The 12,082-nt window shown below is 43.0% G+C and overlaps 1 protein-coding gene across 1 annotated transcript in view; it reads right to left on the reverse strand.

Moving 5' to 3' along the window:
• The window catches only part of LOC143933358 (uncharacterized), a 46,598-nt gene that overhangs the window by 5,047 nt on the left and 29,469 nt on the right, over positions 1-12,082 (reverse strand). Inside the window, exons 7-9 of the mRNA XM_077456225.1 lie at positions 9,442-9,696; positions 6,192-6,227; positions 3,723-3,801 (exon numbers count right to left, since the gene is read on the reverse strand). Of these exons, the coding sequence (XP_077312351.1) occupies positions 3,723-3,801; positions 6,192-6,227; positions 9,442-9,696 (370 nt within the window). The remainder of the gene's footprint in view (positions 1-3,722; positions 3,802-6,191; positions 6,228-9,441; positions 9,697-12,082) is intronic.

The raw sequence follows: 12,082 nt of genomic DNA on the forward strand, positions 1-12,082 counted from the left end.
GAAATCTCTATGGTTACTTGCTGGGGCCGGCGGATCCTGTGACCGACTCACCGACCGCCCGTAATACCGATCAAGCAGCGGAACAGCCGCTATGATCGTTCTTATGGTGCAGGGAATCGCCGGCTGAAAACGGCAATTTCTGAATGATGTCTGTGGCCTCAGGCATCATTTAGATATAACCACTGAAAGCCCAATAGACATAGTGTGGGCGCCAAGTGGTTAATGAAAAGGGTGTGGAGGTATTAGAGTTTATAACCAAAAGGAAACAAAGAAAAATTTGCCCATTGGCTGACAGCTGATCACATGGTAAGGGATCTGTAAGGGATCGGTGATCACCCGAGTCTCAGTGACTCAGTGATCATGGCGCGCGCAGGGAGCGTGCACAGGGGAAGGCAGTCATAGGACGTCCTCCCGGGAATTCACATCCGCGCTGTGGCCGTCCTTTGGCCATAGCACGGGTGTCAGCTGGTTAAGGGATACAAAACATCTAATCAAAATTCTTAATGCCATTGAATTACGGCCGGAATGCAAATATCTAATAGCTACAGCAGATGTTTCATCGCTGTATACAGTAATAGATCATGAGGATCAAGCAGCAAAAAATGGGCTACGGAGGAATTTAGCAACCTTATCTCAAAACAAAAAAACGATTCATACTCAGGTGTTTGGCGTATGGACTGCAGCACAATTATTTTTGGCATAACGAGGAGTATTATAGGCAACTAAATGGCATGGTAATGGGTGCAAAGTCTGCACCAAGTGTTGCCAATGTATTTATGGCCAAATGGGAGAAGCAAGCTATTTTTTTCCCCCCCCGATATCCCAGATGATTTAATCATGTACAGGAGATTTATTGATGACTTTATTTTAATATGGAAAGGTGATGAAGGCAGTCTGATTCAATTTTTCTCCAAACTGAATGATATTCAGAAGAATATCAAGCTCACCTATGAAATCAGTGAAAAAAAATTGTGCACTTCCTAAATTTAGAAGCACAACTGAAGAAGGGGGCTAAAATTACAAAAAAATAAATAAAAAAAAAATCTCTCTTTAAACCTGTGGAAAGAAACAGCTATATACCGGTGGATAGCTGCCACCATGATCCGTGGCTCATTAACCACTTTCAGCCCCCCGGACCATTTTGCAGGCAAATGACCAGACCACTTTTTGCAATTCGAAACTGCGTCGTTTTAACTGACAATTAAGCGGTCGTGGCGACCTGGCTCCCAAACAAAATTGATGTCCTTTTTTTCCCACAAGTAGAGCTTTCTTTTGGTGGTATTTGATCACCCCTGCGGTTTTTATTTTTTGCGCTATAAACAAAAATATAGCGACAATTAAAAAAAAAAAAAAAAAAAAAACGCATTATTTTACATTTTGTTATAAAAAATATCCCCCAAAAATATATAAAAAAAAATCTTTTTTTCCCCTCAGTTTAGGCCGATACGTATTCTTCTACATATTTTTGGCAATAAGTGATTGATTGGTTTGCGCAAAAGTTATAGCGTTTACAAAATAGGGGGATACTTTTATGTCATTTTTTATTTATTTTTTTAATAGTAATGGCGGTGATCAGCGATTTTTATCGTGACTGCGACATTATGGCGGACACATCGGACATTTTTGACACATTTTTGGGACCAGTCATTTATACAGCAATCAGTGCTATATAAATGCACCGATTCCTGTGTAAATGACACTGGCAGTGAAGGGGTTAACCAGTGGGTGGCAGTGTAGGGGTTAAGTGTGCTAACTGTGGGGGGGCATGGCTATGTTTTACACATTACTGACCTCTGCTGCAATCACAGGGAGCAGAGATCAGTGTCACTGTTGCTAGGCAGAACAGGGAGATGCTTGTTTACATTGCATTGGACATTTTTGATACATTTTTTGGGACCATTGTCATTTATACAGCAATCAGTGCAATTTAAATGCACCAATTTCGGTGTGAATGACACTGGCAGTGAAGGAGTTAACCACTAGGGGGCAGTGTAGGTGTTATGCATGAGGAGATGGTTTTATTTTTCGGGGGACGTGGCCTGGCTTGTGACATCACTGATAGTCTTTCCCTATAAAAAAAAAAGGGAAGAGGCGATCGGTGACAGCCACACAGGGAAGCACGGGGAGAGGTTTGTTTACACAGACCTCTCCTCGTTCTTCAGCTCCGTGATCCGATCGCGAGACACCAGTGGCGATCGGGTCCACTGGTCCTGCGGCCACGGAGCTCAGGACCGGGTCAGGAGCTCGCCGCCGGTGGTGGTGCGCAATCGACCCACGGCTGGGCACTTAAAGAATCACGTACCGGTACGTGATTGTGCCCAGCCGTGCCATTCTGCTGATGTATATTGACGTGAGGCGGTCCTTAAGAGTTTAAAACAAGGGGAATATCGTGGGTGCGTGTCATACGCCGTTCTCCGCTGACTGTAAGTGGAGGAGCGTGCCGCCGAGATCATGGCTGAGTGTACTCGGCTAGACTCGGCTCCGCTTACAGTCATGCCCAGTCCCGCCCTATGATGGACACAGGGACTGGGCATGACTATGAGCGGAGCCGAATCTAGCTGAGCCGAGTACACTCGGCTATGATCTTGGCGGCTCTCGGCTCCGCTCACAGTCACGACTGCGAGAGCCGCCGGGAACTGCCAAGATACACAGGACATCCAGCTCTGCGTCTCAGCGGCGCCATTTTTAAACTGGAAAGTGGCAATGAAACTGGGGAAAGGCTGCAATGACAAGGCTGTAAATGACACTGGACAAGGCTGCAGATGGACACTGATAAGGCTGCATTGATGGGCATTTAAATGTAAGTTTTTTTTCCTTAAACTTCCCCCCTAAATGTTTTTTTCCTTAAAATTCCCTCCTAAACTTGGGGTGCGTGTTATACATCGATAAATACGGTAAGTTTATGGCAGCTAATTTGAGTTGTGGAAAACCGTGAACTATTAAGTGAGTGTCTAAGATTACCACAGGGGGGCGCTTGATACTAGTAACCTATGAGAAGCGCTATGTGAAAAAAGTGAATTTTATATACAACTACATAGATCAGACCAAAATAAGGGACAGAGGGACATTGCTCCAAATCAGGGACAGTCCCTCAAAATTAGGGACAGTTGGGAGGCATGTAAAGGTGTTGTCTTGCAATGCGGCTGTCCAGCTTTTTCTAGATACTTCTATGGGGTCTCTGTGCTTCTCTATGCACTGAAGGCAGATCAAAGCTAATGTGAGGGGCCGGCGGCTGTACACCGCTTCCTGAAAACATCACAGCCCCGCAACTCAGTACTCCTCCCAAGAGCCGTCAAGCCCTGATGCAAGCAGTGGGAGGAGTTATGTAAATATCAAAAAAATTCCTAAATGGATGTCAGCATGGAGGAGTGGGCGTTTCTAGGCAGGCTTAATTTGCATGGTAATGCCCCCCCCCCCCCATACAAAAATTGACCTGGTTATGTAAATATTACAAGGCCTTGATGGGTGGGTGTCAGTCTGGCGGCGTGGTCATTCCTAGGAAGGCTGTATTTGCATGCTGACCGATCCTTTGGCAACTCCCACATGCAATATGCTGAGCCTCCACGATTGCAAGAACTGAAATCCAATGACCGGGGAGGAATGGGTGTTTTGTTTGACGCCCCCCAAAATATAAAGCATCAGCTGCCATCAAGCTATTTCAGTCCAACAGTACAAGACTGAAGAGAAGGCTGGAGGTGAGATTTAAAAAGTCGGTGGCTTACCAAAAGATAACCCAGGCGGCACAGAGAACGAACAGAAAGGGTGCGAAAAGCCCCAGCCGCTGCCTTTCTGATTGTTTGTCTGGGGAAAAAAAAAAAAAAAATCTAATTAGACACACTATTTATATTTTACATATCTATATATGCATACAAAACACAATATCAAGACTCAGTTCACAGTGCTGATACCCCCCAAAGTCATGGAACTTTGCATTGCGACTTGCTTATGACTTTAGAAACTCATAACAATATACAGAATGCGACACACATTACTGAACTTACAAGACTCTCTGAAGTCAAAGTCGCAAAGATAAAAAAAAAAAAAAAGACAAAGAAACGACATCCTTACACTTTTGTGAATTTAACCCCTTCAATACCGGGCACTTTCACCCCCTCTTCCTGCCCAGGCCAGCTTTCAGAGCTGTCACATTTTGAATGACAATTGCGCGGTCATGCAACATTGTACCCAAATTACATTTTTATCATTTTTTTAAACAAATAGAGCTTTCTTTTGGTAGCATTCAATCACCAGTTTTTTGTTTGTTTTTTGCTAAACAAAAAAATAAATAAAAAAATTGCAAAATTTTTTGAAAAAAAAAAAAAAAAAAAAAAAAAAAAAAACACGTTTCTTTGTTTCTGTTATGAAATTTCGCAAATAATAAATAACCCAAATGTTTATTATTTAGTCTGTATGAAAATTAGAGTGTCCACAAACTATGAGATTTATTTATATATATAATCTAAGTAATATATTCATATATTCTAAAGTAATACATACACACATATATATATATATATATATATATATATACACATATACACATATACACACACACACACACATTAACATATTATATAACATTTTATATTGCAGTGCAGTACATCATCATCATATAACTGGTGTGGCAGTGATAAAAGGACACAGACTGGTGACAGTATATATAATAATAATAAAAAAAAACAAAAATTGAAAGCAACCAAAAGGAAAAAACACCACTACGATTGCTTAGAACACTGAATTTCACTGGTATGAACAACCATTTTTACTGAATGAAATGGATTTATTCAGTGTGTATTGTTGTGATTAGCTATGATTGGCCCTTGTCTGTACCATGTGATCACTGTGACCAATCACAGCTAGCAACACAATTGTATACAATGTATGGCATGAAAGGAAGCCATCCATTGTTCACGATTGTCATGTCATCTGCTGTGAGTGGTCACAGCGATCACATGGTACCGCTTACGATCAGTCATCTGCTGCATCCAGGTGTACACAGCGAGTGACAGATTGTGCCCCGTTTTCGCGAGGACGTCAAATGACGTCCTCCCAGGACAAAAAGGGTTGCCACCCGCCCATCGTTTTACAATGAAGCAGGTGGGAAGCGGTTAAAGTGGCTGTAAACCCTGACATACGAGTGACGAACTAAGGAAAAAAATAGTTCCCGCACAACCTTTTCTTCCTCACATCACGAGTGCCACGGACTGCAATGTTGACCACTTTCCACCCGGCCTATTGTAAAATGACAGCCCAGTGGGAAGTGGTTAACATTGCAGTCTATGGCACTTTTGATGCGAGGAAGACCCATAAATACCCACAGGGCTGTCCTTAATATTGATTGGACCCTGGGCAAAACTTTTCTTAGAAGCCCCCTCCCCATGCAGTTTCGCTCTCCACCTGCTCAGAGACATACAATAAATAGCAGCTAGACTCAAAATCAACTTACTGAATCAGATCAGGCAGCTATTGTGTTTGGTTGCCAGAGGTAACAGTGCATCATTACCGCTCACTGATTAGTTGCTAGAGGTTACAGCACATGATTTCTGCTTGTTGATTGGTTGCTAGAGATTACTGTGGATATGACCTCAGGGGGGCATGATATACATATCAATGCTGCTGACTGCCTCTATTTACATATGAATGACAGTAATTTACATGCAAACACAGGGTCTCCAGGTGAGTCATCTGTGACACAGCACAGGACTAAAACCTCAAGGGGCGAGGGAATTTAAACCAGCATAGTTGGCAAGTATGAGACAGCTGCTTTGGGCCCAACAACAATGACAGGGCCCAGGGCAGCTGACCCTTTTGCCCTGCCTTAAAAACGGCCCTGAATACCCAGAAAAGTAGTGCGGGAACAATTTTTTTTTTTTTTTTTGTCACTGCGACTTAAGTTGCAGCAAATAAGACGGCGCCCATTGAAAGGGATGTCTTTTGACTCGCCATGTGACTTTCTGCGTCGCATCAATGTGGGGCTGAAAGCAAAAAAAGGATCACAGCGATAAGTACTACAGAACTGATTTTTCACACCGAAATATGAAAACTTGTGATAATCAGAAACTCGCCATCATAAAGGATTCCACAATTACTACAAACTCCAGCTTGATGCCAAATGATCATCAAAGCATTAAAATGGCGAGAAAAAATAAATAAAAAAAAAAAAAAAAAAAAAAGAAGAAGATGATGAATACCTGGTTTCTCATTCTCAATAACCTTCTCCTTGCAGCCTGAAATAACAGAAGATACAATGTATACTTTAATAGAACCCGTCAGCAGAACATACAAACACAACAAACCAGATGTAATATGTAACCACTTCTCATGACGTCATTAGACATGTGCAGTTTGTTTCTTATATATAAAAAAATTTTTGGTAGAGTATGTGCTCTTTTGTGTTCAAATTCATTTAAAAAAGTGTATTTTTTGCGCAAATACCATGTAACATAAAATAAAAACACACGCTAAAAAAAATGTAATATATATATATATATATATATATATATATATATATATATATATATATATATATATATATATAATGTTTTGGGGGTTCTGAGTAATTTTTTAGCAAAAAAAAAATAGATTTTTTTTACACTAGGAAAGAAGTGTCAGACTTGGCCTGGGTGGGAACTGGTTGAAGTGTAAGATAAAGTGGACCTGAATCTCAAAAGTGACAAGAAAAGGATACATTCAGAAATATTTGTTGCGCCTAATCTGCACTCTAAAAGATCTAGTCTTGATGGAAAAAAAAAAAGTTTTGGCCTTTTCTGGCACTGTTTGTTTACATGTAACAACCAGTAAATTTTTTTGCTAAAAAAAATATATACTTAGAACCCCCAAACTTTTTTTTTTTAAAAGCGGAGGAACTAGATAAAAAAAAATAAAAAAAATAAATAAAAACGTGGGTGTTGCAAAATTTTATGTCACGTTATTTGCGCAGCGGTTTTTCAAACTAAATTTTTTGGGGGGAAAATAAATACACTTTTTAATTTTAATGCAAAAAAAAAAAAAAAAAAATACAATACATAACTTATTTTTTTTGTAAAATATAAAAAGATGATGTTACATTTAGGAAACAGATACCAAACATGTCATGCTTTAAAATTCACGTGCCCCTGCAAAGGCGACAAACAACGTAAATTTTACTATCCATAAGTGTTGCTTTAAAAGCCCTTACAACTTTAGATGTACAGAGGAGGTCTGCTTATGATCTGACGTTCATGGTGATACCTCACATGTGTTGGGCAATTACAGTTTGCATGCGTGCTGGCCTAACGCACGTGTTCGCTTTTGCAAGGGGGCACTTTAAAAAAAAATAAAAAATTTTTTACACTGTTGCTTTAATTTTTATTACCACGTTTATTGCCGTCACAAGGAATGTAAACATCCTTGTGATAGCAACAAGCATGTGACAGGTACACTTTATGGAGAGATTTGGGGTCTATAAGACCCTGAATCCCTCCCCCCCCCCCCTTAAAGTGGAGTTGCACCAAAAAATAAAAAACATAAATGTTCCTGAAAAAAATAAAATAAACATTTGGATTATTTTTTTTTTTCATACTCACCACTAAATGGCTGTTGCTAGGGGGTCCCTTGTAGTCTGCCTCCTTCAGTGCCTTGGCTTGTGACATCACTTCCCCTCGGTGCAGGAAGGGCTCAGCTCTGCCCCCCCCCCCCTCCCGTCAGTGATCTGGGACACGTGACAGGTCCCAGATGACTGAGCAGCCAATCAAGGCGCATGGCGCCGCTCGCGCATGTGCAGTGGGTGCCCCGCTTGGGAAGCCAGAGCCGGGCGACCACAGTTACAATGCCAGCGCCGCCGAACGGAGGGAGAGGGGAGCGGGGCTTCGATCCCCCGCATCGCTGGACCCTGGGACAGGTAAGTGTCTGATTATTAAAAGTCAACAGCTGCAGTATTTGTAGCTGCTGACTTTTCCTTTTTTTTTTTTTTTTTTTTTTTTTAAATGGCAACACCATTTAAAAAAAAACAAAAAAAAAACAAAAAAAAAAAAAACACTTCTAGAGCTGTGTTTTCCAATGCTTTTTTTTTTAAATGGCAGAGTACATACAGGTAAGCCAGAAGTGATGTCAGGTCATTGCTTCCAGGTTACTATAGTGGATAGTCGATCAAAGCCGATACTGCCGGCTTTCCGACTAGTCGGTGGATGTGCCGGCTGTGGGACGGGAGAGCCTGAGGAAGCCGCAGAAGGGGATGTGCCCCCCCCACGCTGGTTGTAAAAGCAATCCAGTGGCTAGTTAACCACTAGAAAAAAACAAAAAAACCTTGTGAACCTAGGCTAGCTATAATTGACTTAATGAGAAGTGGCCAACATAAAAAGTGTTCCCACACAAAGTATCAAAATATAAAAATAAATATGTAAAAAAATATAAATAAATAAGGAAATATCAACACATATATATATATATATGTGTGTGAGTGTCCCCTTGTGTGTGTGTGTGCGTGAGTGTATCCCCGTGTGTGCCCCCCCCGTGTGTGGTGTGTGTGTGAGTGTCCCCGTGTGTGTGTGTGTCCCCGTATGTGTGTGTGTGTCCCCGTATGTGTGTGTGTGTCCCCGATGTACTGTGGCGGGGACTCTGATATGGACTCTGACATAAGCAGATCTCTGATGTGAAGGGGGGTGGGGACTCTGATGAGACAGGACTGAACTGACAGACTGAATTTATAATTGTTCAGCCTTTATTAATGTCTGATGTTTATCAGCAATTTCTTTGCTTTTGTTTTGTTGAAATGTATATACATATACACACACACACACATACACACGACACATATTTTTATATTTAGTTAACCACTAGGATTGCTTAATAACTACCCAAACTCCAGCAGCGTACCCATAAGTCGCTAGTCCGGAAGGGGCTAGAGTCCCAGGTGTCTCAAACTGGCGGCCCTCCAGCTGTTGCAAAACTACAAAGCCCATGAGGCATTGCAATTGACAGTTACAAGCATGACTCCCACCGGCAGAGGCACGATGGGACTTGTATTTTTGCAACAGCTGGAGGGCCGCCAGTTTGAGACCCCCTGGGCTTGACACTCTGGTACTGTAACCTCATAGATCTCCAGTGTGAGATCTACGGCTCTGCTGCCTCTCACCGGTCTCCTTGCTGGAGGCTCTGGCATGGGGAAGCAAAGCCCTGCCTCTACCAAGATGGCCACCTCCACAGAGGCACAGTGCAGAACAAGACATGGCAAGTCAGAAAGACACTTCAAGTGGATCTTCATTCTTCCCAATAGCCCCCCCTCCAATGATCCATTTTAGCAGGGGTTCCCCGAGACCTGAAAATTTTAAGGGTTTCTCTGGGGTAGAGAGGTTGAGGAAAGCTGGCCTAAGTGAATGGAATCAGCGATGAAATGGGGACATCCTATTTTTTATTTGTCTGGCAAGAATTGACACCATTATTGACGACACATACTTCACCCACCTATGAATTCCGGTACCTCGGTCTCTCCATGATTTTTCTTTCCATCCAACTCCAGTAGGAATCTGGGAGAACCTTTTGCACTGAGCTGGCAGGAAATGGTGATATTCGACTTGTCATTGACGCACGCTGTACAGTTGTTAAAAGTCACGCCGGTAGGGCATAGCTGGCCTTTATATATAGTTGCTAAGTGTTTCATAGAGGTTTCGTCTATTATGTCAACCCGTCCGGTAACATTGCACGTCCACTGACAAACCTCTAAATAAAAAAAAAAAAAACAATAGAAAACAGATTTCATACAATTGTCTAAAATTGTTAAATTCATCAACTGCAGGGGTGTAGAGAACAGAGGCACCCCCCCCCCCCCCCCCCAAAAAAAAAGTTGGCACAGCTTTAGCTGGCTCAGCTCCAATTTAACCCCTTCCTGACAGCCGTTTAAAGAAATCCAATGTCTAAAGTCTGAACCCGGAGGAGGCATCCCATGGGCTTCCCAAGCTGTGATTGGCTGTCACAGTTATCACATGATCAGGAGCCCGTCCTACCGGCTCCTGGTCTTGCACATGATTGAGTGCAAAAACTGTGACATATATATATATATGTGGCGGTGCAGAGTGAGGCCCAACTCTGTGCTGCCGTATAGATCTGTATTGCTGGCAGGAAAGGGGTTAAGAAAGCTGGGTACATTGGGCAGGGCTCCCGACCCTCTGGATCAGTGGGGTCTCCAAACTTTACCGAATAAGGACCACAGCAGATATTTTCTAAATAAAACCCGTTTTACCCTGGCGTTATTTTGTATTCAGCATGATAATATTCAGAAATACATTTCAACAAAACAAAAGCAAAGAAATTGCTAATAAACATCAGACATTAATAAAGGCTGAACAATTATAAATTCAGTCTGTCAGTTCAGTCCTGTCTCATCAGAGTCCCCACCCCCCTTCACATCAGAGATCTGCTTATGTCAGAGTCCATATCAGAGTCCCCGCCACAGTACATCGGGGTCCCCACTAGAGTTCTTGCTACAGTACATCGGGGTCCCCACTAGAGTTCTCCCTACAGTACATCGGGGTCCTCACTAGAGCCCCCCAAACATCTGGGTCCCCACTAGAGCCCCCCTTATATCGGGGTCCCCACTAGAGCCCCCCTTACATCAGGGTCCCCACTAGAGCCCCCCTTACATCAGGGTCCCCACTAGAGCCCCCCTTACATCAGGGTCCCCACTAGAGCCCCCCTTACATCAGGGTCCCCACTAGAGCCCCCCTTACATCAGGGGTCCCCACTAGAGCCCCCCTTACAATACGTCAGGGCCCCCAAAGTCCCCCATAACATCAGGGTCCCCCCTTACATGATAGTTCTCCTTATGTCAGACTCCCACATTACATGAGGGTCCCCATCAGAGTCATTATATCAGAATCCACATCAGACATCCAATTTAGATCAGGGCCCTCATCGCAGCCCCCTGTACACCAGGGATGCCCTTTACATCAGAGTCCCCATCACAGTTCTCCCTTACATCAGGGTCCCAATTAGCTGCTGGTCGGTTAATACCTTGTAGGAGGCCACATGTGGCCCACGGGTCGTAGTTTGGAGACCCCTTGCTCTGGATCCACAAATACTTAAAGTGGAACTCCTGGATGTAAAACTGCAATGTACTCTTCTATTCATAAAAGTGCACCTTCGGTCATTTCTACATTATTGTTATTTTTTTTGCTGCGATAGACTGGGGAGTGGTTAGATCCCCTGTCAGGTTTTCATCCCTGTGTCTACACTGGGGGAGAATGAACCTCTGTGTCCTGGTGAGAAGTTTGGAGACCCCTGCATTAGATAGATAATGGGGAAGGGAGAAGTACGAGGCATATCAGACATCAATTACACTAGACGACGGAATAAGGGAAGGCCACGTTCTATTAGTACAGCAGGGAAAGGGTTGCATGCTGGAGATCACATTCACATCTCACCACCAAACGAATGAAGCAAAAGAGTGGCACGCGCAACAGCACAAAGCGAAACGCGTACCTGACAGAGTGAAGTCAGGTGCAGAGCAGCAGTCAGAGTGTTAGCTTGTACACAGGCATAGAAAAGAAGCAAGATAAATACTGAGTACTCATATATAACATTTTTATTCCAACACATGATTCCCCCCCCCCCACCCCCCAACCCCCAACCAAAACCCTGGTGCATCAACTTTTTTTTTAGTTTTGTCTATGGGATGTGCTTATTATGCATATGTCTTTGTCTGAATTATGTGCATTTTTTAAAATAATTACTGTAGGCTTAAAAGAAGAATTCCAGGTGTGATGCATTTTATATGGTTACATTGTTCCAGCATGGATCAATGTAACTATGTATATTGGGGATCTAGGAATCTCACTGCAAAGAATCGCATACGATTTGAACAGGAATGCGGTGAGATTCCTGTCTGAATCGCATGTGATTTGCCCCATTGCTCGTGTGTGTATAGAAAGGGAAAAGCGCCATCTAGTGGGCAGTTTTAAAAAAAAAGGTGTTGGAACTCGCAGTACATATTCTGGCCACATGCAAAATAACATACATACAACGAAGATAGCAAATCACAACCGCTGCAGTTGCTCACAGGGCTGGAGAAGTTGTAGAGGCGGTCCGCCCCCCCCCCCCCCCCCCCATC

The sequence above is a fragment of the Lithobates pipiens genome, unplaced genomic scaffold (assembly GCF_037356315.1).
Source record: "Lithobates pipiens isolate NorthernLeopardFrog02 unplaced genomic scaffold, aLitPip1_a1.2 Scaffold_27, whole genome shotgun sequence".
Taxonomy (NCBI): domain Eukaryota; kingdom Metazoa; phylum Chordata; class Amphibia; order Anura; family Ranidae; genus Lithobates; species Lithobates pipiens.